Consider the following 25,310-nt stretch of genomic DNA (forward strand, 5'->3'; position numbering starts at 1 on the left):
AACTCTGATAGTGAAGAAGTCTAAATCATAAAGGGAACCTGTTTGCATACATCAACCTCCCCTCTCCAGGGCTTGGTTCCCAGTGTGGATGGCAACAACAGGGACGTAGCTAGGATTTTAGGAAGGGGGGAGTCCAGACTAAGTGCCACCATTATAATGGGGCTTGGGTGCGGCGGCGCAGCAGCACACACCATTCATTTTTCTAATGGAAGGGGGGGTCCGGACCCCAAGAACCCCCCCCCCCCCCGGCTACGTCCCTGGCAACAAGGCAGTGGGGCTGGAAACTGCTGCAGCCACTCTTAGCTTGTGTGTTCTTCCTCATGAATAACTTTTGCTACTTTGACCACACTCTGAGGTTGCTTGGTCATGCATCTCCCAGCTACATCTGTTAAATATTGGAGTGTACACAGGATGATCAGACATCTTCCTTTTCCAGGACATGTCCTACATTTCAACCTTTTGCCCAGGAGGAATTTCAAAATATCCTCCGTGCTGAGCATGACTAAAGGGTTGTAAGACAAGCCTCAAAGGGGTGGTGAGGCCAGGGCAGCCTACCGGCAGCCCCAATCCAGCCATTAAATTGTTGTTGTTATTTTTTTTAAAACATAATCTTTATTTATTTTCATTTACATGATTCGTTACATAAAGCTTATATATAAATTATTCTCTTGTTTATTATCTTCATGTCTTCATATCTTCTTATCTTCATTCTTCATTCTTGTCTTGTCTTCCAAATTACTCATTTTTCCATATAAAGTTTATCCTTCTCAAAAATACGTAAATAATACAGTATATAATATGACTTTACATACATATCTTTCTTAATTCAGAATTATTTTCTTACTTTTTCCTTATTCTTCTTTTCCTTCATCTTCTTTTCCTTATATCTGCTCCCTTTATGGCTCTTATTTTCACTTATATATTGTTAATCCCCAAATAGCTTTCAGATATTTTAGCACAGGTTCCCCTTCTTTCTCCCAATTATCTAAGGTTTTTTCTTTTTCCAAATCGTTATTTTGTCCATTTCTTTTAATTCCAATCCATTCCTCTATTTTAGGTATCTTTTCCAGTATTTAGCTAAGGTGATTCGTGCTGCTGTTATTAGGTACAGCACCATTCTCCAATGTCTCTTTTCTATATCTGCTTGCAAATCATGTATCATGTTAAGGAGGTAGAATTCAGGGGTGCTTTGCGTATTTCTACCCAGTATCTTTTTATTTCTGGGCATGACCACCCAATGTGGCGATATGACCCAATTTTTATATGCCATTTCCAGCAATTTTTGTCTTGTAAATTATACATTTTTGCTAACCTTAAGGGTGTATAATACCATTAGTTGATGGTTTTATGATAGTTTTCTTTTAGATCTTGTGATGTTGTAAATCTTCTGGATTGTTCCCAAGCCCTTTCCCAGTTCTCAATCAAAACAACATGACCTAATTCCTGTGCCCATTTTACCATAGCGTCAGTTACTGGCTCTGTTTCTAATTGTCTTTGTATCAATATTTTATATATTTTTGATACTTTCCCTGTGTCCTTGTAACGAAGTTTTCCTATTGTGCCACCCAATTATGTGAAGGTCCCATCTAGTCAATCTTCACCCTAATGCTGCCACCAAATTATGTGATGCACACCCAAACCACAATCCTTTACCATGATGGCAGGCACCTGGGAGTTTTTATCCCACCGCTGCCACCCGTGTTTTGTATTGTGAGTAGCATGGTATTAACTCAAGTCCAGGTGTGTCCTTCTTGGATCAAACTAATAAAACTTTATTTACAAGAAGGTTTAGCAGTGTTGGTTTTAATATGATATCTTATGTTACTTTCTACTTTGTTATAGTTACCATTGGGTTTATAACTCTTTATCTAAATCACCAGTTTCTTATAACTAAGATTCACTCAATCCTTCTATTACGTTCCTCTCTTAAAATTAGACCTAACAGTCACCAAAGCTATCACTATCCCGCAGGATATAACACACCAGCCACTCCCTTTCCTAGAGTCCTGGAAGTGAAACGGTAGGGAGTCCTTTCCCACTCAGACTCTACCCCTAACCGTCCTTCTCTATCCCTGGAACCCTAACTCTCAGGATTCCTGAATGTACCACATTTTGGGGTGCCTTGTCCTCTTTGGCAGTTATGACAGCTGGTCACCCTGAGTGTACGATGCATGGTTATTCCACCTGCTGTCCCTTTCCTCCTCCGACCTGGAGGCTACAGTGTTAATGGGCAAGAAGAGTGCTGAGTCAGATTTGCAAGAATGTTGGCACAGTTTGCAGAGGAAAGGAATGCCGCATCATCACTATCATATGGATGTGAGCCCTGCTGCAGTTTGGTACTCCACTACTGAGTCCTTGGTCACTGCAGTTTGTGCCTGGATGTAAAGGGGAAGAACAACTGGGAAGGGAATGAGGTGCTGAGGAGGGAGGTGCACCCTAGTACATGACAAGGTGGTACCTAACCAGGGAGAAAAAGACCTGATTCTCAAATCTGATTCTCAAAGTTGAAAAGAGAAATAGGAGAAGAATGGGATACAGCCACTCCAGAGAAGAAAGAGAGTTTCAGCTACAAGGGTAAGAGAGTGTCTTCTGCTCCCTTCAGTGTGGACTTTGGCATGTAACGAGATCTCATCGTTTCAATCATATGAAAGAAACAGCTTTAGAAGATGTGGATGAAGTTCCAAATGTCAGTTACTGACACATAAATCTCAATGAATCAGTGGGGCTTGCTTCTGAGTAAACTTGTTCTTCACATAATTTGTGACATAAATGCAAACTAAAGTGTGTGTGTGTGTGTGTGTGTGTGTGTAAGAGAGAGAGAGAGAGAACAATAAAGTGGGCAGTTGTTAGAAGGGCTGTTGAATTTTGAAAAATGAAATTAGTATAAAGTTAAATATCTAAATTAAACTTGTTTAAAAGACTGTGCTCCCTGAATGAGCAAGGGTTATGATTCTTAAATGTCAGCTGCTTTTGCACTATATGCTATTAATCTTTTCTTTTAAAAAAAAATCTTCTTGAAAGTCAATGTTGCAGTACTAGCATGTGATATTGGGTTATCTGAGGCAACTGTGCTTTGGTGCACTACAGAAACTCATGCAGCTGACTCAGATCTCAAGTCACCATGTGCCCATTTAATCAGCAATGGGAACCATGAGGCAGTCCAGAAGTTATTTGACTGCAACTCCCAGCACTCTCTGCATTACTTATACTGGCAAGAGCTATTAGAATATGCAATCTGACAACTTCTGGGGGGATAGGTGATTCCATCCCTGCATTAGATGGATCAAGGCAGCTGGTACCAGCTTCATGCCTTCCAGATTTATTGTACTGCACCAAAGCGTACAACATTTTCAGCCCCAGAGACCACATCTGAACTTCACAGGGATTCCAGAGGCAGCAAGAATGCTCATGTGCATTCACAGAGAGAGGGTGTGTGTGTGTGTGGGGGGGAGCTTTTCTCATATCCCCACGTCAACAATGCAGTGCAAGATCATAGGGGCTTTTTCAGGAGGAAGGCGCTAATGCCTCTTCCCTCTGCACTCCAGACCAGAACTGCTGTTTCTGCATTATAGCGGAGAAGGAGGGAATTTAGCTTCCTCCCTCCCACAGTGATGCTGGCCAAAGTCTTCTCCATTGTTGTTGTTGTAGTGTGCCTTCAAATCGTTTCCAACATATGGTCACTCTAAAGTGAACGTATCACAGGGTTTTCTTGGCATATTCCTTCGGGGGGGGGGGGTACTTGCCATTGCTTTCACCTGAGACTGAGAGAGTGTGCCTTGCCCAAGGTCACCCAGTGGATTTCCATGGCAGAACCAGGAATCAAACCCTGGTCTCCAGAGTCATAGTCCAGTGCTCAAACCACTACATCACACTGGCTCAAAAGTACCACTGTCCCACTTTGGTCAGAACAGTTCTGATTAATCCTCTGTTGCCCCACTTTTAAAGCTACTTCTAAAGTGTCCCAGACTGCTTGCACACTGCAGAATTAATGCAGTTTGACACGGCTTTCACTGTCATGTTCTATCCTTCGCAATCCAGGGATTTGTAGTAGTCTATTCTATTCAAAAACAATTGGATACATACCATCAGCATTTCATGATGAAAACTGGGACACCTGATACCAAGCAACATCAAGGTGTGCTCAGGAGGTCAAACTGGTAAAACGAATTAACGAGGAAAAACACACAAGCTAGGAGAGGCTGCAGCAGTTTGATTTTGTCTGAACTTCCTGGGAAGGGCAGGATTCTGTCCCCTCTTCTCCCACTGCAGAGTTAATAGCATGCAAACTACTTTTCCACTTTAAATTCAGTTTGCAGCAATTGAAGTAAGCTGAGGACAAAGGAAGAGGGACATTTTAAAAGCAGTTGGAAAAAAGGGACAACAGAGGATTAATTGGGATTTTCCCTGCCAAATCGAGATAGTTGGAAGAGATGTGGATATTTATAGAGGGAAGCTGAACCATGCAACTAAATTCTTCATCTTTTGTATTAAAATATTATTCATTTATTCATTTCATTATTTCTACTGTTATTGTTAAAAACAGGGTATCCTAATTCATGAGCCATTGATGGTTTGTCCAGCTAAATAAACCTTAAATCAGAAAGAAGAAAACTCAAGACACTCTGCCAGAAAAACAAATTTGAGGTCAGTCGAGAGAAAATTTTACACCAAGCTAGTAGGTAGAGAGCACGGCACATCTGGGAAACGTGGCAAGAGCTCAACATGGCCTCTGTGCGAGAGGTATCCAGCTTCACTGAGGACCTGCTGTGTCCCATCTGCCTCTCCATCTTTCGGGACCCTCACATGTTGGAGTGTGGCCACAGCTTCTGTGCTCCATGCCTAGAGCCCTGCATCCCCAAGGGCCAAAGGCGTGGGCTTTGCCCTGAATGCCGGCGACCATTTGCCCTACGCCACATGGCCATCAACCGAGCTCTGTGCAGCCTGGCAGAGAAGGCCCGGCTTCTTAAACTGGATGAAGGCCCTCAGCTGGGAGGGACTGGAGGCTGGTATTTCTGTGAAGAACATGAGGAACCACTAAAACTCTTCTGCAGCCAGGATGAGGGACCAGTCTGTGTCATCTGTCGGGACCTGCCTCAGCACCGTGGGCATGACTTCTTGCCCATCAAAAATGCAGTTCTGGCTTATCAGGTGAGAGACAGGCATGCTCTAGTTGTGGTAAAACAGACCTGGGACCTGGTGGTTGAAATCAGAAGATTTCAATGAGAGTAGCTTCTCTTCTGAGGAGACTATGGAGTTTGATAGATCTCCCCTAAAGGGTGGCCTGCAGCCACCCATTTTAGCGCCAGATTGGGACCACAGCAATTACATGCCACGGCCTCAATCCCACCTTTCCGAGGTGCAAAATACTTCTCCTTTTTGCACCCTGGAAAGGGCACCATAGTCACTGGCGTGCGGCTTTCCCACGCTCCTTTGCTACTGCAGCATCTAGACGCAGCACCAGAGGAGCGCCGTGATGCTGCGTGCCATGTGATGAAGCATGCAGCATCACGCCGGCCTTGGGGTGGAGTCGGGGCATATGTCATGTGGACACCATAATGGCCGGTCTGTACAACCCCTAAATGGCTATAGCCTGCAGACATGGCTTCTCAGTAGCTGCTGTTGGGTTATAAAACTTCTTTCCAAGATTGACTAGCCTGATGGTGGCTCTATCTCCAGTTATCCTACTTGTTGCAGGTTAAGGTACCTACCTTTTTATTCAGAATGGCTACTGGTAATTCAAGATGGGCTTTTAAGAAGTTCCTCCTCTCCTTTTTAACTGCTGTTCCTGTAAAAATTGCTTTTAATTCAGCTGTGTTGTAACATTGTAATTTGTTTAAGTGTATTATAATGTTTGTTTATTTTGTTTGGTTGTTTTCATTTGTGTCTGTGTTTTTAAAAACTTTTGTGAGCCTCCCAGTTTTAGGAAACAAGATGATTTTAAATCAAATCAAATCAATAAATAAAGGCTGGGATCCTTCATCAAACATATAGCCACAATGACAAACCGTTGACTCTCCGTTTCAGCACTTTAAACCATTGAAAGCCAGACTTCCATCTTTGTGCCTAGCTCATTCTAGCTGTCATTGTCATAGAGTGTAGTATTCTTCCATGAGTCTTTTCTAAATGATCAGCTAAAATTCCTAATAAAAAGAATTCAGGATCCAACTGAAGTTTAATTTTCAGAATATGCTTCACCAGTTTATGAATTTGAGTCCAAAAGTTGTTAGCTCTTTCACAATTCCAGAGGTCACAAAGATTTTCAGCACACTTTTGTTGCCTACAGGACTCAGAAAAATAGCTTAGAGCAGGGGTTCCCAACCCCTTTGACTCATGGAGCTCTTTTTACAATCAGTTTCTATGGGGGAGCCCCTAAGAGGCCTACCCTATGTCTTACAAGTTAACGGTGTTCAGGAGTAGTGTTACTTTTTGTTTCTTATTCTTTAATTTCATTCAATTTTTATTTCTTTTTTTTAAATTTTTATTAAGTAGATGTTTACAAAATAAAAGAGGGTACAATTCTCCACACATTATACGGTCTTATTTCAATATTCTTAACCCTCTCCCTCCCCATGCCATCCCCTTTTCTATTCATTTTAAATACTGCTTCCATATTAGCTATACCTTCCGAATTCCTCAAAAGTTGAATTTCTTTTTCCCCTTATCTCACCATCTTCAATTTCTCTCTAGCTTATAACCTAAGCATGTACAATTGCTGTGTTTTCCCAGTTTATTTCACAGAATCGGTATAGCCTATTTTCCCCCCTATTCCTTTCTTATTTTGTCTTGTTCTTCTGGTATGTTTCCCTCACTTTTGCCCATATTTGATTTCCTTCTTCTGATATTTCTCCTTTTAATTTCATGGTTAGTGTATCCATTTCCATCACCTCTAAACATTTTTCCAACCAATCTTCAACCTTGGGTGCCTCCTTATTCCTCCAAACTTTTGCAATTGTTATTCTAGCCGCGGTTACTAAATACAATAATGGCTTTAGTTTTTGTCTTAACTCCCTATTTTCTACTATATTCAATAAACAGACTTCCGGAACAAGGGGGAATTTCATTTGTATAATTATCTCAATTTTCTTATGCACCTCATTCCAAAATTTCTTTATCAGAGGGCAATTCCACCACATATGAAAAAAGCTACCCATACTTTGTTCACATCTCCAACAATTTCCCTTATCATTTTTATATATCTTTGCCAATCTATTTGGAGTTATGTACCATCTATTTATCATTTTGTATAAATTTTCTTTTAGGTCCATGCATAATGTAAATTTTAAGTCCTGTCCCCACGCTCTTTTCCATGCATCAAATTGTATATTTTTCCCTATGTTCTGTGCCCACTGTGTCATACAATGTTTTATTTGTTCCTGTTCTAATTCTAATTTCAAAATTAGTTTGTAAAATTTACCTATTTTCTTCTTTCCCTTATCTAACCATATCAGACCCATTTCTGTTTTTTTTTGTTATTCCGAATTGCTTTTCATCCATTCTATATTGTTCTGTTAACTGATAGTATAGATACCAATTTATGTCCATTCCTTCCCTATTCATTTCCTCCCTAGATTTCATTATTAATCTTCCTTCAGATATCTTTAGACAATCTTTATATCTTAGCCATTCTTTTCCTTCTATTCTACCCTTCTTTAGTATTGCTTCATGTGGGGATGTCCATTCTGGTAGGCTTCTGTAGCTTTTTTCTTTATATTTTGTCCACACCTTATATAATGTTTTCCTCACTATGTGATCTTTGAACTCCCTATTCAATTCTACCTTATTCCACCACATATATGCATGCCACCCATATCTTAAGTTGAATCCCTCTAAGTTTAATAATTGTTCATCTTCTAATTCAATCCACTTGGTTATCCAGTCTAAGCAGCATGCATGAAAATATAATTTTAAATTTGGCATCCCTAGTCCTCCTCTCTCCTTATCATCCGTTAATGTTGTCCATTTCATTCTGGCTTTCCTTCTAGCCCATACAAATCTTTTTAAGTCCCTTTCCCATACTGTAAAGATTCCCTCATTGTGAATTATTGGCAGATTTTGAAATAAGAATAGAATTTTTGGTAAAATGCTCATCTTTATCAATGCTATTTTCCCTAATAATGATAACTGTAATTTATCCCATTTTTCTAAATTTCCCTTTATTTCCTGCCAGCTCTTTTTATAATTATTATCAAATAAATCACTGTTCTTTTTTGTAATATAGATTCCCAAATATTTAACTTTTTTTTTGTATTTTAATACCTGTTCTTCCCTGAAGTGTCTCTTGTTTCTTTTTTATCATGTTACATGTGATCATTGCTGATTTATCTTTGTTAATTTTTAGACCAGCATTTTCTCCAAATTCATTTATTATATTTAATACCTTTGGAATATTTTCTGTTGGTTCTTCTATCATTAACACAATATCATCTGCATATGCCCTTAATTAATAATAATAATAATAATAATAATAATAATAAACTTTATTTCTACCCCGCCCTTCCAAGAAATGATCAAGGCGGCTTACAAAATATGAAACATTACAATACAGAATAAAACTTCAATATAAAAGTTAAAACATTACTAGAAAAAACAGGAATTGTATTTCCCTTCCTTTAATTTTAGCTCCTCGTATCAATTTTTCTTCTCTAATTTTGTTACACAAAATTTCCAAACATGTTATGAATAATAAGGGAGATAAGGGGCATCCCTGTCTTGTTCCTTTATTTATCATACATTCTTTAGTCCTAATACCATTAACTATAATCCGGGCCTTTTGTTCCTTATATGATTCTTCTATCCATTTTACAATATTATTACCTAAATCTAATTTTTTTTAGTATTTTCAGCATGAATTCCCAATCTAGATTATCAAAGGCTTTTTCGGCGTCCAAAAATACTAATGCTACCTCTATCCCTGGATTTTTATCATAATATTCAATCAAATCGATTATAGTTTTTATATTTTGTTTGATTTGCCTTCCTGGTAAAAAGCCACATTGATCTTCTTTTATCCACTTCCTAAGAACTGTTTTAACTCTTTCTGCTAGTATAGTCGTAAATATTTTATAATCTGTATTCAGTAATGAAATGGGTCTAAAATTTTGAGGGCAATCCGAATCTTTCCCTTCCTTAGGTATTAATGTTATGTTTGCTTCCTTCCATGAATTTGGAATACCTTCTATTAGAATATTATTGAACACTTTGTCCATGGGTTCCAATAATTCCTTTTCATAAATTTTGTAAAAATTTAATGTGTATCCATTCGGACCTGGGGCTTTATCTTTTTTCCCTTTTCTAATTGCATCACTTATTTCTTCCTTTGTAATTCTTTGATTTAATCTTTGTTTGATCTCTGTTTCAATATCAATTTTCTCGACTTTTTCTATGTATTCATTCAACTTTTCTTGTTTCCTTTTACTCCTCTCCTCTTTCCTGTATAGATTTTTATAATATTTATAAAATATTTCCCTAATCTTAGATTGTTCTGTAATAGCCTTTTGGTCCTCTCTTAATACCAATATTTGTCTTTCATCTCTCATTTTTTTAACCTTATATGCCAAAAATTTCCCTGCTTTATTCCCATATTCAAATTGTCTTTGTTTGATGAATTTCATTTTTCCCCCAATTTCATCCATCATTTTAATATTAAGTTGATTGTTCAAAATTTTTATCTCTTTATCAATGTTTCTGTTTTGAGGATCCCCTATTTTTTTCCCTTTCTTTTTCTTGTATTTTTTCTCAAATTATTCTTATCTCATTTTGTTTCTTTTTCTTCTTTTCTGCTTTTTTCTTTATCAAGTGACCTCTTATGACCGCCTTTGCTGCATCCCAGATAACTTTTTTTATTTCTTTCATTTGTCTGGAGCAGCCACGGAGCTCTTAGGAAGTACACACAGAGCCCTAAGGGCTCCTCCAAGCACAGGTTGGGAACCACTGCTTTAGAGACACTTTGCTGCAGTGGACTAGCCTGAAGGGGTCACTGTCTGTTCTTGACACTTCTGCTCATTCCTTTCCTCTTCAAAACTATCTATCCCTAAATAATGATGAATATTTGCTCTTCTTTTCCTTCTAGGACCAACTAAAGGCATCTCTAGAGCCTCTGGAAGAGGGTCTCAGGCGTCTGAAAATGAGCCAGTGTCGCCAGCAAGAGAACATTATAGAATTAAAGGTGTGGCAGGCAATTATGGGCTGGTACATACGGGGCCTTTGTGACACCCTTGTCACATGCTAGGGTTGCCTGGGGGTGGAGAGCCCACGTGCCCTACAACCCTAGCACGTGACGAGGGCGTAACAATGGTGGCGTCCTGTAAACATGGGAGCCACCGTTGTTACATAAGTACTGTGTGGCATCTGTGCGGTGCCGCACAGCACTTACATAACCACTGCACCAGTGGCACACTCATTACACCGCCACCGTGGCTTTAGAAGAACCCGCTTTTCGTGGGTTCTTTTTCCACCGGTGGGAAGCCATACGGTTTGCGTGGCTGCGGCTTCCCTCCGGTGGAAAAACAGGCGCTGGGAGTCCACTCTTTTTGGGTAGTCTGTCCTGCGCTGATATTAGCTTTTTTGAAGTGTGCTTGGAATTTTCCATTTAGTGTTAAACTGCATCTGCCTCTTGTCATCTCAAAATCCATGACTGTATATACTTTTCCTGCTTTGTGTTATTTTATACCTGATATTAGCAATTGCTGGCATGATACTACTCAGTTAGAGGATGCCAGTCTGAGACAAATGTGGAGACTGCTTATTTGCATCATGCAAGTGTGACCATGAAGAAAATGTCATAGCATGAAGTCCACCTGTTTCGAGTTCCATACAGGCAGCTGATCAGTCTCTTTTGGGGTTGCTCCATTCTGGTCCCACATCTTCCTGTTTTTTTGGTTCCTGTTTCCTACAACCATTCTTAGTTTTCTTAGTGTGAAAACTATGAAAATCTTGCTTCACCCAAACCTCTATAGGACATTTTTTCCATAAACAATTATGTACTTCTATAAACATTAGGGTTTCCCCAGTCCTACTGTGTGTGTGGTACTGTTCTGGTTACATATTGATCCATATAATAGATGTGATTTCTGGATCAAGCCTCTACCCCAGCAATAGTCAATCTGTATGGGGCTACTGTTCCTAACAAGTATAGGTGGGAGTGGGGGAGGCGATTCATAGGAGGAGGAAGCGGCTGGCCTCAGCTCCAAGAGGTAGAAAAATGAGAGCATGATCCCTCTAGGAGAACATATGTTGTTTCCTTATCCTCATAGCCAAAACCAGCTGCTCCTTCTTCTAGTGCTGGTAAACTAGCAGGAGCCCCACAAGACTTGCTTGTTTTCTCGAGTGAGGTTTTGGACAGAGCACAAAGGGATAGAGAATATCCCCTGCATCCTGTCCTAAATAAAATATATGCATGCACAACCAATAGTTATATGCTTATACTTTGCCAACATGTTTTCAGACCAGAATTTTCCTGGTAGTATGTTGTTTTCTTCTTCTACAAATCAGGCTACATAAAGATGGCAAATGATCTCAGCTTTAATTTTTTTTAGATATACTATGATACACTGTCTTCTCACACAAACATACCCTTCCTGTATCTGATGCCAAGACAGGTGGTAGTAGTGGTGATGTAGTTGTGTGATAGCAAAGCACCACACATTTTGTAGTGTTATAAACCCAGTGGGGATTAATCATCCATAACATCAAGAATAAATGCCAGCCCTGCATAGCCATGGATGTTTATGGTGATGATGGCCCAGAAGAATGCTATTACTTCCATGGGTTGTGGGAACCCCCAAGACATTTGATTGGCTTTGTTGTTGTTTTTGTTGTGTGCACCTTCAAGTTATTTCAGTTTATAGCATGGGGGTCCTCTTGGTAAGATTTGTTCAGAGGAGGTTTGCCATTGCTTTCCCCTGAGGCTGAGAGCATGTGATCTGCCCAAGGTCACCCAGTGGGTTACATGGCCCAAACTGGGAACTGAAGCTTGGTCTCCAGAGTCATAGGCCTGTTACAGACAGCCAAAATAAAGCTGCTTCGAGTCACAGTGGAGCTATGCTGTTTCAATGATGCATGCGTCCTAAGAGTCCAGAAGCCGCACCAAAGCCACGCTCCAGCCCGCTGGAGCGTGGCTTTGGTGCGGCTTCTGGACTCTTAGGACGCATGCATCATTGAAACAGCATAGCTCCACTGTGACTCGAAGCAGCTTTATTTTGGCTGTCTGTAACAGGCCATAGTCCAACACTCAAACCACTATGCCATGCTGTTGGAAATATTGTAGATATTTCCTTCATCTGTTCTAGCAAGTAAATGTTCGGAGCATAATCAGTTGCCTGGATTAATGGGTTGTATGGATTTGATAACAGGTCTTGGGGAAATGGGTCTAGGAAATCAATACATTCTGTTCTTGGCTTTGGGTTAGATGGTGGTCATGTTTTTACAGAACAGAACCTCAGGTCTGACCTATTTGTGCCCTTTCAGACCTGCTCTGAATCCTTGTCTGACCATCTCTCTGGGGAGTTTGTGAAGTTGCACCAACTGCTAAATGACAGAGAGCTGGGGTTAAAGGAGGCCCTGGAGAATCAAAGAGAAAAGAACTTGGCCCAAATGGAAACAAAATTAAAGGAATTAAATGAGAAGGTGGCTTCTTGGTCTGAAACCCTCTGTCAAGTACGGGTGGGACTTGAATGCAAAGACCACATCAGCTTCCTCAAGGTGAGAAGGCCCTTGGTCTGAGGTAAGCTTGGAAAGGAGGTCAGAAAGAGAAAGAATACCAAGCTTAGCCCCTTATGTTCAACTTTGGCTGCATCTACACTGGAAAAGTAATGCAGTTTGACATGACTTCAGCTGCCATGGCTCCAGGGGCATCACTTGTGGGTGGTGGTGGTGCAAGCTGCAACAGGTGACACCCTAATGAGGGTGACCGACACCGCTGTTTCCCAAACATCTGCCTTTGGGCAGAAATGGGCTGAGGTGCTCACCTGAATCCCTTTAAAGCACTGAAGAGATGGTGGGAGTGGGGTGAGGCTCAGTAGGAAGAAAAAGGAGAAGTCACAGTTTTTTTTAAATTAAATTTTTAATTTAAATGCTTTTTAAATTTTCTTTAAAAACATCATATCTTACCAAATTTCACTTCAATCAGATGAAACTATGAACATGTAAATACATTTAGGCTCTGTGTATGATACTGTAATTTAAACATATAATTTTAATTTTGCTGGCAGTTTGTGCCATAACTATTACCGTTAAACTCAGTGATAAAATTTATGAGTAACATTAGTACAAAATCCATTACTAAGAATTTTGTATGGTGTGGTATGGGAGGAGGTCAATGAGGAATGACACCATGAGTTACCACTGGGTAACTAGGACACCAGTCCTAGTGATGCATTTTATTTGTGTATGTGTATGTGTGTGTGTATCTACTGGGTGTAGGGAGGAATAAATAGGTTATTATGAGCCTCAACAGACCGGTCATAAAGGCCAGCATCGAGGTGGAGTGGAGGCATGGCATCCACATGACGCACACCCTCACTCTGCCCCCATGCCGGCATGACTGCACACCCTGCCACATGGTAGGTGGTGTCAGGGTGCTCCTCTGGTACTGTGCTCAGATGATGCAGCACCAAAGGAGCACCAAAAGCCACAGCACTGGCAGCTGGGGCACCCTTTCCACGGCGCAAAAGGCCAGATTGGGCCACAGCATGTAGTTGCTGCAGCCTCGATCTGGTGCTGGAAAGGGGCAGCCTGTTCAGCCTCTAAGCCAAGAGAATTGTGTCAGCAGGCTTCAAAGGGACTGTCTGTTTTCCTGGGGGTGGTTGTTTGCCTTTAATGGCCATGGGACAACACACCCTCCAATATTTCACAGGACATATCTGACCAAGCAACCTTATAGTGTGGTCAAGATGGCACCACAAGCTAGCAGAGGCTGCAGCACTTTACATTTGCCTTGAACCTACTGGGAAAGGCAAGATTCTTATACCACCCCTCCAAGTTAACTGCTTTTGTGTTTTGAAGTCAGTTTAAAAAAATGAAGTAATGTGAAGACAGATGGGGGGACATGGGAAGAAAAGCAAGAAAATTGGATATTTTAAAAGAAGTGTAAAAAGTGAAATGGCAGCGGATTCATCAGGAATGTCTGTGCCAAATCAGGACTGTTGGATGGAACAGGGCAGAAGAATAACCAGAGAGATGAACCTTTTCTCACCATTTCTTCTTGTTCACATGTCTGGCTTCCATGTCATGCAGCCATTAAAAATTGTCAAGCTGCCTCTGCTGAGAAAAATGGTGAATACTGTAGGGAAGAGCCATTTGTAGTTGTTTCATTACCTTGCCCTTTTCTCTTTCTTTCTGTCCAGGAAGCAAAGGAGTTGCTGGAGAGGTGAGTAACATCTGCCTTTTCTTGTATAACAAGTAACCACAGAGAGGTAAAGCATAAAAAGACAGCCACAACGAAGCTGAAGTTTCAGAAGATTCTGTTTCTCTGACTCATACATGTAGGAAAATAAGAAACTGTCTTATAATGAATCAGATCATTAGTTTGTCTCACTTAGTATAAACTGTAATTAGACCAGGAAAAAAGCAACTTTGGCAATACTTATTACATGACGATGCCTCCTACCTGTAGCCGCTGTGTCCCTTTTCACTGATGGAGGAAACCTGTCTATGATCTTGCTATCATGCTAGTCCCCAGGTACAAAAAATCTCTGCCAAGCAGTTTCATTATTGGCAGTCACTTAATGTCAGTCTCCCCTCCACTTCCCTTGTCCCCCTCCCCTCCCACTATTCCCAAGCAGGTTCATTCCTTTTATTCCCCCCGCCTCGCCCTTCCTTCCTTCCTTCCTTCCTTCCTTCCTTCCTTCCTTCCTTCCTAACTTGCAGTAGCAGAGCTCTGAAGCAGTGTGAAATAAGTGAAGCAATAAGAAAATAAAGTAAAATAATGAAAAGGCATGCTTGGTAAGGCATAGGGTAGGGAAGTTAAGGGACGGTTAGGAAGCAGTATTGAGAAGATGGAAGCAGTGATTAAGAAAATGCGATTAAGAAGATGTCTGGTGATGGCTGCTCTGAAAGTGGTGTGTTCCCGTTTTAAAAAACTTGATGTGATTCCTGCGAAAACAGGACTTGTGTTGTAATTTCCTATATCCATCAGCCCGAGTCATGGATGATGGCTGTCATAGCACTTGTCTACACCATCCAAAATATTCTGAGCTGCACCCAAAGTACTCTGGTACTGGTGCTGACCCCAATTCTCCCTGTTATCTGTGCACACCATAGCAATGCTGGGCAGATGTCTACAAACACATCTCTGCTGTTACCCATTGCTACTGTTGCAAGTTGCTTCCTCTGAGGTCAGAAACAGGGTGCCCAGAGTTTTTCACATGGCTGGATGCCTTGTGATCTGAGAAGGAGAAACTCACAACAATAGTGGTGGCTCCAGGCAGCACAGTGAGAAATATGTGTGGACAGCTTCCCAGCATTGCTACTTCAGGTTTTACTGGAAGATTTGAAGCAAAATGTAAGTCTTTGTAATTCATTTTAATGCAGGGATGGGGCGGATGCAGTGCAGAACTGGCCTCATGAAGACAGTTTGCACTCGAATCGGAGCTTTGGCCCTGTGTTGTGAAAACAGCTTGCCTTAAAGGCAGGGGAAAACCAGATTAAGTGGCCTGTACAGATATGTCCATAGTCCTCAGTATATGGAGGGTATCAGGTTGGAAAGGCTGCATCTGTATTGATTGGCAATAACTCTTCAGAGTTTCAGTGAGGGATTTCTTCTAGCTGTTCCTGTAAATGCCATAGTTGAATATGAGATCTTTACATAGAAATCATGTGCTCTACCACTGAGCTATGGGTCTTTCACATTGTGAGTGTGGGAATGGTTGACCTATTGAATGGAAGGTGGGGGTGGACAATGACTTGCTCTTGTACCTTTCAAAAAGCAGCTCAGTCTGCAGAGATCAGGTGAATATGTTTTTCCCAGCATGGATATAAAACATCCTGTCCTAATATCTTATAATCAAAGGAAACCATGGTTTAAAAACTCTATTATAGTTGAAAAGTTGGCATCTCTAACCTTGTGGATTAGCCAAACAATATATATTTTGTGGCTCTTGGCCTTTGAAGTGTTTTACAATCTACAGCACTATATAAATAAAGCATAATGATGATGATGATGATAATAATAATAATAATAATATCCTCTTCTTGGTTTTCAAATGGTCATTTCTTGCAATACTACTGGCCATCTGAAGGCCAATTGAAAGTACGCACTACAGTAAAAACTTAAACCTGTCAGTAAATATGATTTATGTGGTTTGGGAGGACAGTGTGGATTGTGTAATCAATCAATCAATCAATCAATCAATCAAAGCAGAGCCAACTAAAATGACTAAAATTTGGGTGTTCTTCCTTTGCAGAGTTCGTAAGGAACAAAGGTCCCAAGGTGAAGAGGAAGAGGAAACAGAAGCAGAGATGATGGAAGAAGGATTGGGAGCCAGTAGTGAAGACACAGATGAGTGTGACAATGAGGCAGAGGAGGGTGGGCTGAGAGTTAATGAAGATGTTGATGAAGAAGAAGAGGAAGAAGAGGAAGAGGAGGAGGAGGAAGAAGAAGAGGAGGAGGAGGAGGAAGAAGAGGAGGAGGTGGAGCAAGAGAGAACAGCAGAGACGGAGGATGAGGATGCAGATGAAGATGGAGTGGTGCCTGTAGATTTGAACCTGGGAGAGTTCAAAGGGCCTCTGCAGTTCTATGCCTGGAAAGAACTCTTGGGTGCAGTGCATCCAGGTGAGGTGATTCCTCATGCTTTAAGGGAAAGGGGCTTACAAATCAAATGGACCAGTACTGACAAAATCCTAAAATAGGTAGATTTGTAGTTGTTTTTTTCTTCAACTTAGCATTTTGTCCAGTCACACAGTTGTCAGGATATATTCACCATACATGGAGATTGGTATAGAATAATAGAATCATTGAGTTGGAAGAGACCCTAAGGGCCATCCTGTCCAATCCCCTTTGGCCATGCAGGAAAACACAAAGCACCCCTGACAGATGGCCATCCATCTTCCCCCGGAAGGCAGAAGTCCATCCTCCCAGAAGTCCCATCCCACCTGGAAGTCCCGCCATCCAACACCAGGTAATACCTGGTGCGGGAACACCTTTGAGTTTGGGCACTTGGTCTCTAAAAGGTTCTCCATCACTGAGCAGGAGAAAACAAACTTATTCCTTCTTCCATATGACACCATTCTAAATATTTAAACATGGCTATTATGTCACCTCTTAACCTTTTCCTCTCCAGGCTAAATATACCCAGCTCCCCAAGCTGCTTCTCCTAAGGCATGGTTTCCAGATCTTTCACCTTTTTGGTCGCCCTCTTCTGTACATGCTTCAGCTTGTCAACATCCTTCTCAAATTGTGGTGACCAGAGCTGGACGCAGTATTCTAGGTCAGGCTGACCAATGCAGAATAGAATAGTATTATTATTTCTCTTGATCTGGAAACTATACAGTACTTCTACTGATGTAACATAGAATTGCATTGGTTTGTCAGCTGCATCACATGCTGACTCATGGTCAGCTTGTGGTCCACAAAGACTCATAGTTTTGCATGTACTGCCATCAAGCCAGGTGCCACCATCCTTTATGTGTGCATTTCATTTTTTTCTGCCAAATGTACCTTACATTTCCCCCTGTTGAAATTCATTTTGTTAGTTTGGGCCTAACTCTCTAATCTGTTGTGGTCATTTAGAAGGTACTGGCTATATTTCCTATGATGTCATCTGAAAATTTAATAAGCATGTCTCCTATTCCTTCATTCAAGTCATTTATAAAGAAGTTGAATAGCATTGGAACCCTGTGGGACCCCACTGGTTCCTTCTCTCCAGACTGAGGCCGAGCCATTGGTGAGCACTCTTTGGGTTTGGTTGGTCAACCTATTACAAGTCCTCCTAACAATTGCATTGTGTAGCACATATTTTATTAGCTTGTTTGGAAGCTACTGATTTGCATTTTACTAGCTTTTAGGTCCTGTGCCTGGCCTTTTCTTTTCTTTTCTTTTCTTTTCTTTCTTTCTTTCTTTGCATTCTTTTGGCCATGTGAGCAGTCCCAGTGTGGGGCCAGGAACCATACAAATGAAGCATACTCTACATATGTAAAGCATACTTGATCCATATATGTAATTTATACTGCAGGTGTGCTTCTGCACTGCTATCTCTTTATTTGAGGGATTTGCAGGTTCCTTCTTTTGGTGTTCCACCAGAAGATGTATACAAGCATAATGTCCAGTAGAGTTTAAACTGACATATAGAGAAATGAACTTTATCTGTGTATGCAAAGGGATCTTGGAGCATCTTTGAGACTAACTGAGAGAAAGAAGTTTGTAGCACAAGCTTTCATAGACTGAGTCTACTACCTCAGAATTCATTAAACCCAGTCTATGAAAGTTTTATGCTACAAATGTTAGTCTCAGAGGTGGTGCAAGATCTTTTTACCTACTGATACATACTAGCATGACTATGACTCTGAATAATTATATCTCTGTAATAAATACTTTTTCATATTGTTATGACATTTCAAGGCTAAATATAATCTCACCCATCTGGTGGAGTAGCAGACAGAAAGTGGCTTTGTGGCATCTTATCTTCTGCATATTATCTGCAGCATGGTCAGAGGCTTACTATAAATGGAGGCAACTTATTTCTGTTTATATAGCTCACATCCAGGATATTTACATTTTCTATCCAGTGAGAGTATTGCCAGTCTATTTGAAGGTTAGCTATCACCATCAATCAGATAGGATTTTAACTGGTCTCTTGACTTCAACCAATTGTAATTGTCTATTTGTTCAAGGCCATCCATCATCCAACTGGAAATAAGATTTTTACTGGGTTTTTTTGTACAATCACACAATACTTTAACTGGTCTTTTGATCTGCCACCAATAAGATACACAATATTAACTGGTTACCTGCCATCAGATGACTGCTCCTGGTCAGTTTTCTATTCTTTTACTTTATTGTTGCTATTTATTTGTCTTAAGGTCTTATCACATGTCTCTTCTCTTGATAAATAGCGCTCTTGTCAAGGCACAATGCAGGTGGCACTGCTCTCTTCCCTATCACACATGTGGAATCTCCTTGGCATTTCAGGCATTGTTCACACTAAAAACCTATAGTACACAGCATTTGACACTGCCCACCAAGTACTGCGCCCTTTCCTATTTGGCACACACACAGACATTCCCCCTTTCATAGATATATAAATCACAAGCATCTTACCTTTAAAAAGACATCCCCCTTAAACCCCTCCCTCTCTCTCTCTCTCTGTGTGTGTATCTGCTCATCCCCTCAGATCTTGATGGAGCATCATAGCATTCTACCATTTCAGAGACAGAATGGGACTGGAAAAGGATAATTAAGGGGTAGTGAGCAAAGGTTTGGCTTCTGACAAGCCCCGGAAGCAGTAATTTATTGAAGGGTATTTATTTATTTTTTCTATAAAGAAAAACAGTTTTAAAGTTTCTTGTGTCCACCCTGCTTTTCCTTCTTCTTTTCTGATCATGTTTCCCTGCCCATAGTGTGCCCACTAATAAACTCTAACCACCCAAAATTGCCATTAAAGTGGAATTTAACTTTTGCACTGGTAATTAAAACAGGATATTTGCAAGAAAGGTAGTCATTAATGGACTTTTTGTGTATGTAAAAAAATCGCACTTTCAAGGCAGTCTCCTATGAGAGAATAACAGGGAAGTAATGGTGTCATGCAGAAAGCTCCAAGTGGAGGTGCTAGTTCTGGTTTACCTTTTATGAAGACACAGATCACAGAGTACACTTATTGACATTCTTTGTTGCCATATGCAGGCTTCAAGGCCTTAAGTTTTATAACTTTCTACACAAATTTTATACACAAAATAAAGCACCCGGCCTACAATAGTATACACCTTGGGTGCATCTTACATAATCAACTGAATGCACATAGAATTGGCAGGGGCAGAGGAATGCCACTGCAAACTCTATTCTCTTTCCATGACTATACGCTAGAAATTCCCACCAGGTCCAAAGGGAAACCAGGTTTTTAGGTTTTCTTTGTGTGATTGTGTATCAGTTTTAAATTATTGGATACATTCTGAAAGCACTCTTAAAGAAGTGCTCTCTGTAATTTCAAGTAAAGGTTGCGGTGCAGTTTTGTACTGCAGTTTCGGGTGAAGCTAACTCTGTGGAGCTTTGGCAGCAAAATAATATGACACTATCTAAAAGAAAAAGCAGGTGGACAAAGTGGAAAACAAATAAAGTGGAGTAGATCTTCCAGCAAATAAAATTTAGAGATGTTCGGCTGTGACATCTCACTGCTATACCAGTACTGTTATATTATATTGCCAGATATGGATGAATCTGACTTGCTCAGTCTTAACATATCTTTTACAGTCAGCCCTCTGTATCTACAGTTTCTATGTCCACAGATTCAACAATCAAAAAAAGGGAGGCTGAGAGGGAGGGAGGGAGGGTGAGGGGGCCCTGGTAAAGCCAGGAGGAGCCCAAGTGCCGCCCCTAAACTTCTGTTGCGGGGCCTGAGGGGAGGGGCCAAAAAGCCCTGGAGGAGAGGGAGCGAGGGAAGGACAGGAGGCTGCATCAGGCTGCATCCACACTCAAGAAATAACCAGGTTTGGCAGCGATTTAACTCTTTTGTGGCTCTTGGCTATGGAATTCTGGGAGTTAGTATGTTCTGGGGTCCAGATATCGAGGCTTGGCCCTTTTCTGCACCTTCCAGCCTTGTTTTTTTCTCATTTTTAAAATAAAAATAAAATAAAATACACTTAGCTGGCCCCTTTTCAGCATATCAATGGGGATGCTTTGATTGAGAGTTCCTGCATGGCAGAATGGGGTTGGACTGGATGGCCATTCTTGGGGTCTCTTCCAACTCTAGGATTCTAGGATTAATTAATTAACCTAAGGAATCAATCTAAAGATCTTGGCCTCTCTGCCCTCCTGCCTTGGAAGCAAAGTCCATTGGCAGACCTCTGGGTTTTACTTTGCAAGGAGTTTTTAATTTTCCTTATTTTTGCCTTTTTAAAGGAGTTTCCCCAAAATTCTGCCAGAGGATGAATTGGGGCTGTGGAGTCCTATGGCTCTGCTCCAGGCAATGCTAGACTGCAGGCCCCATCATCCAGCAGCACCACAGACTGCTGGGAACTGCAGTCTAATAAGGCTGCACACTGCAGAAATAATCCAGTTCGACACCACTTTAATGCTATGGAAAATCCTGGGATTTGTAGTATGTTGTGGCACCAGAGCTCTCTGACAAAGAATGCTAAATATCTCACAAAACTACAATACCCAGATGTTATTGTTGTTGTTGTTGTTATTTTCTTAAATCCCACCGTTCTCCTAATATACGGACTCAAGGTGGTGATTTTCCATAGCATTAATCTATAGTATATCTTTCTACAATGTAGATGGACACCTCCATTACATAATTTGTTGGGGATGCTTTGACTGGGAGTTCCTGCATGGCAGAATGGGTTGGACTGGTTCAGGGCCCTTGGGATCTCTTCCAACTCTAGGATTCCATGATTCTATAGCACTCTGATCTTACTGTGATTTTAATTGTTTTTAAATTTATAAAGTTTTAAAGTCATAAAGTCTTATAATGCAAGCCATGCACTGATGGACTATTGCACAATAATTTTGTATTTATTGATTTTATACCCTGCCTTTCTCTCAAAATAGGATTCTCTTAAAGGGGTTTGTTTTTTATAAAAAGAAAGGAAGGTATAATGTCTTGGAATTTAAAATTATGACAGACAGATAGATAGATAGATAGATAGATGAGTCTTGGAATTAAAAATTGTGTGCATGTGTGTATGTAGAGTGTGTGTGTGTGTGTGTGTGTGTGTGTGTTGGAATTAAAAATCCCTCTTGGAAGTGGGAATGAAATGTTGTGTGGATGCAGCCTGGGTTCTTAGCTCAGCTCAGAAGTTGGAATGCAATGTCTCAAAGCATGAGCAGAGTGTCTCTGAGCATGAACAGAGTGGCTGCCGCTCATTGCTTGAGCAGCTGCACTTTGCTTTATCGAGCTGAATTTATCTGATGTAAACGCCTTCAGAGGAAGGACTCAGTTTGCATCTGCACTGAAAAAAATAATCCAGTTTGATGCCACTTTAGCTGCCCTTGGCACCATATTGTGGAATGCTGGGACTTGTAGTTTGTTGTGGCACCTGACAGAGAAGGCCAAACAGCTTCTCAAAACTACAAATCCCAAGATTCTATAGCAGCACGGAGCCATAACGGAAGTTCAAGTGGTGCCATTCTAATGTAAACGCTCAACCCCCTTTTTGTGTCTTGGGGGGGGGCTCTTAGCCTCTCAAAATGGTGGCACTTAGTCTGGACCCCCCCCCCTTCCCAAAATCCTGGCTACGTCCCTGTGGAACTTGAATATCAATGGCAGGTCTTGGAACCAAACCCCATCGGATACCAAAGGCCCACTGTATTTGATTCTTCCTGGATCTCTACTGAACTTCATATGAAGTATGTTCCAGAGGTGAATACAACAGATGTTCTAAGCTTTCATTGTAATTATTTTTCTCTCTTTTTCTTCTTTCCCCCAACAGTCCCAGCCTGCATCACCTTGGACTGCAACTCTGCTCATCCCAGCCTGGTTCTTGTGGAGGAAGCCACTGGGGTCAAGTTCAGCCCAGGCAGACGTTTCTGGCGACGGAAGCCAGAGCGCTTCACCTCCAGCCCTTGTGTGGTGGGTAGGAAGGGCTTCACTTCGGGGAGATACTATTGGGAGATACGGGTTGGGGACAGCATAGGTTGGGTGGTAGGGGCAGCTAAGAAATCTGTGAAACGCAAGAAGCGCCTGAATTTTCATCCCAAGGAAGGTGTGTGGGCCATTGAGCTGAGGGCTGGACAGTACCAAGCCCTGAGTGAGCCGCGCACACTCCTCTCGGTCTGTGGGAGGATGGATAAGGTTGGGGTGTACTTGGACTGTGAAGGGGGGCAGCTGTCCTTTTACAACAGCAGCAGCATGAACCACCTCTACACTTTCCAAGAATCCTTCCACGAGGAGTTGCTTCCCTTTCTCAGCACACAAGGCAGCCATCCCCTCTCCGTGTGGGACCTGGAGCTCTGAGTACCCCAGGCTCAGATGGCAGGGTTTTTTTTTAAACAAGAAAATATTGATGAAGAACAGGAAACAATATGGATGGAGGGATAGTCCTTTTTGAAACGCTGCCCAAATGTAAGCTATGTTAAGCACCTTTGACAAACAATAATTCTTCACAGATCTGAATCTGGTGAAAGAAAACTATTGTTGTGCATGTGAATTTCCTCCCTCCCACTACACAATGCTGTCTGGTCATAAGAAATTTTGGCTGCTAAGTTTGCTACCTTTTGGACTGAACTGCTTTTCTTTTGTCTTTAACTACAGCTTGGGCCCATTCCCACTATTATTTAAACTGGATCGTATTGAATCACGATCTGGTTTAAACCACTATGGTTCCCACTTGGGGATCGATTTGGAATTAATTCCTAAGGAAGGGGGGGCATGCTTTTCTCCCATTTAACCTGTGCCAAAAAGGAGCTGGGTTTTCCCTAAGCAGGCGGTGGATCGAGCCCTGACAGCCCCTGCCGCCGCCACCACCACCACCAGGGCCCCCAGGCAGGAGAGAAGGAGAGAACAAGGAGAAGGAGGGGGAGACAGGCAGGCAGGCAGGGCAGGAGAGGCTGGGGAAAGGTGAATAAGGAACGTTGGGTACTTACCGTGACACGTTCATTTCCTGCAGAGAAGGGTCCTGGCATCCTGCAATCTGGGTTTAGCTCCTCCTATTTGCTCCTGTAGGCAGGGACAATAAACAAAAGACCGGCCCCTATATAGGGAGGAGCTAGCCCCCCTGAGCCTCAGTCAATAACAAGCCAAGCGACTAGTAAGGTAATCAAGGAACTGAACTTTAGTAACATCAGCTAAGGGTTAACTAGAACACCTTAGAAAAAACTAGTCCAAGAACAAACAAGAACTCAAAAAAACCAATCCAGCAACAAGAAGAACAAGGCAGGTCCACCAACAGGCAGGCAGGGTCGGAGGCCGCAGGCAGCACCCGGGTGGGCAGGATGCCAGGACCCTTCTCTGCAGGAAATGAACGTGTCACGGTAAGTACCCAACGTTCCTTTTCCCAGCAGAGAGGGTCCTGTCCTCCTGCAATCTGGGATTTACAAAAGCCCTCTCGAACTGGGAGGGAGGTGCTGCTAGGAGACTGTGGCCCCCGACACAATCTGTTGGAGGAACCTCCTTTCAAATGATGCCTCTGCGGACTGAGACACGTCCAGTTTGTAATGTCTTATGAAGGTCGAAGGCGACTTCCATGTGGCCACCCTGCAAATATCTGACAGGGAGGCGCTAGTGGTCAAGGCCGCAGAGGTAGATGCACTCCTGGTTGAGTGCACCATCAACCCCTCGGGTGGAGTGAGATCAAGAGTTCAGTAGCTCTTTTGAATACAAGACCTGATTCACCTACTCAGAGTTGAGACTGGTACCTTGCACCCCAAAGAGCCCAGGCAAAAGGAAAAGAACATCTCAGATGACCTTAAGGTTGAAGTCCTCTTGATGTAGATTTTGAGGGCTCTGCACACATCCAATGTGTGCCAGGTCTTTTCCAAGTCCTTCTTAGGATCGGGGCAGAATGAAGGCAGGAGAATGTCCTGTGACACCTGAAAGGCTGAGTTGACCCTAGGCACAAAGGTAGGGTCTGGACGAAGGCACACTGAGACAGGCCTAAAAATACACAAGTCTTTACGTACCGACAGGGCCCCAGCTCTGACACCCATCTGGCGGAGGGAATGGCCGTGAGGAAGATGACCTTGAGGGAGAGGTGTTTGAGGAAGGCCTCCCAAAGGGACTTGATCGGCCCAACCGTCAAGAGCCTTTAAGACCGTGTTCACATCCCAAGATGGAAAACGATGTCTGGTGGGCAGGCCCTGTTGGAAAACTCCCCTCAAAAGCCTCTTAATGTGGGGATGGCTGCCATTCTAGCTGCTCTCGTATGGAGCAGAAACGACGTGATGGCAGACACCTGCCTTATAACCATGTTGGGTCAAGTCCCTTCTTAACGTCATCTTGGATGGACTATAGCAGGTCAGCCACTGAAAACCTGAAGCAGTTGATGAGAACTTGCCTAAGCAGTGGATTATGTGATCAATCAGAACAGAACCTGATCTAATCTGGACCTATGGCAGCTTCCAGCCTATCACTGATCACCTTGTCAACTGGTTATAGCAATGAAGGTGATATTAAGGTGATTTCATTTGTAGTAATTAAGACTTACCACTCTGAAAGAGGAAT

General features: G+C 41.9%; 2 protein-coding genes across 3 annotated transcripts in view; one reads left to right on the forward strand and one right to left on the reverse strand.

Moving 5' to 3' along the window:
• Positions 1–14,390, reverse strand: part of LOC149321064 (uncharacterized) — a 37,622-nt gene extending 23,232 nt beyond the window's left edge. The window contains exon 1 of the mRNA XM_089515187.1: positions 14,314–14,390. The gene's annotated coding sequence lies outside the window, so the exon portion shown is untranslated. The remainder of the gene's footprint in view (positions 1–14,313) is intronic.
• LOC149321065 (zinc-binding protein A33-like) lies at positions 4,723–23,682 on the forward strand. 2 transcript variants are annotated; one of them, XM_089515208.1, is made up of 7 exons: positions 4,723–5,148; positions 10,070–10,165; positions 12,466–12,699; positions 14,343–14,365; positions 16,401–16,626; positions 16,657–16,768; positions 22,582–23,682. In XM_089515208.1, exons 1-7 carry the CDS (start codon positions 4,723–4,725, stop codon positions 23,103–23,105), a joined length of 1,641 nt encoding a protein of 546 aa, XP_089371334.1. In that variant the 3' UTR covers positions 23,106–23,682. The 2 variants fall into 2 exon arrangements, with proteins under 2 accessions (XP_089371334.1, XP_089371325.1); XM_089515199.1 differs by having other exon boundaries at positions 16,401–16,768.
• The last annotated feature ends 1,628 nt before the right edge of the window (positions 23,683–25,310 follow it).

This window comes from Sceloporus occidentalis, unplaced genomic scaffold, assembly GCF_023333645.1.
Source record: "Sceloporus occidentalis isolate IW3139 unplaced genomic scaffold, rSceOcc1.0.p SCAF_1, whole genome shotgun sequence".
Lineage (NCBI taxonomy): Eukaryota > Metazoa > Chordata > Lepidosauria > Squamata > Phrynosomatidae > Sceloporus > Sceloporus occidentalis.

Bases quoted from the DNA above. Each gene is read 5' to 3' on its own strand.
- LOC149321065 (XM_089515199.1), top strand. From the start codon at position 4,723: ATGGCCTCTGTGCGAGAGGTATCCAGCTTCACTGAGGACCTGCTGTGT. The intron at 5,149-10,069 runs GTGAGAGACAGG...TTTTCCTTCTAG, and splicing joins ATGCAGTTCTGGCTTATCAG to GACCAACTAAAGGCATCTCT. The intron at 14,366-16,400 runs GTGAGTAACATC...CTTCCTTTGCAG, and splicing joins GCAAAGGAGTTGCTGGAGAG to AGTTCGTAAGGAACAAAGGT.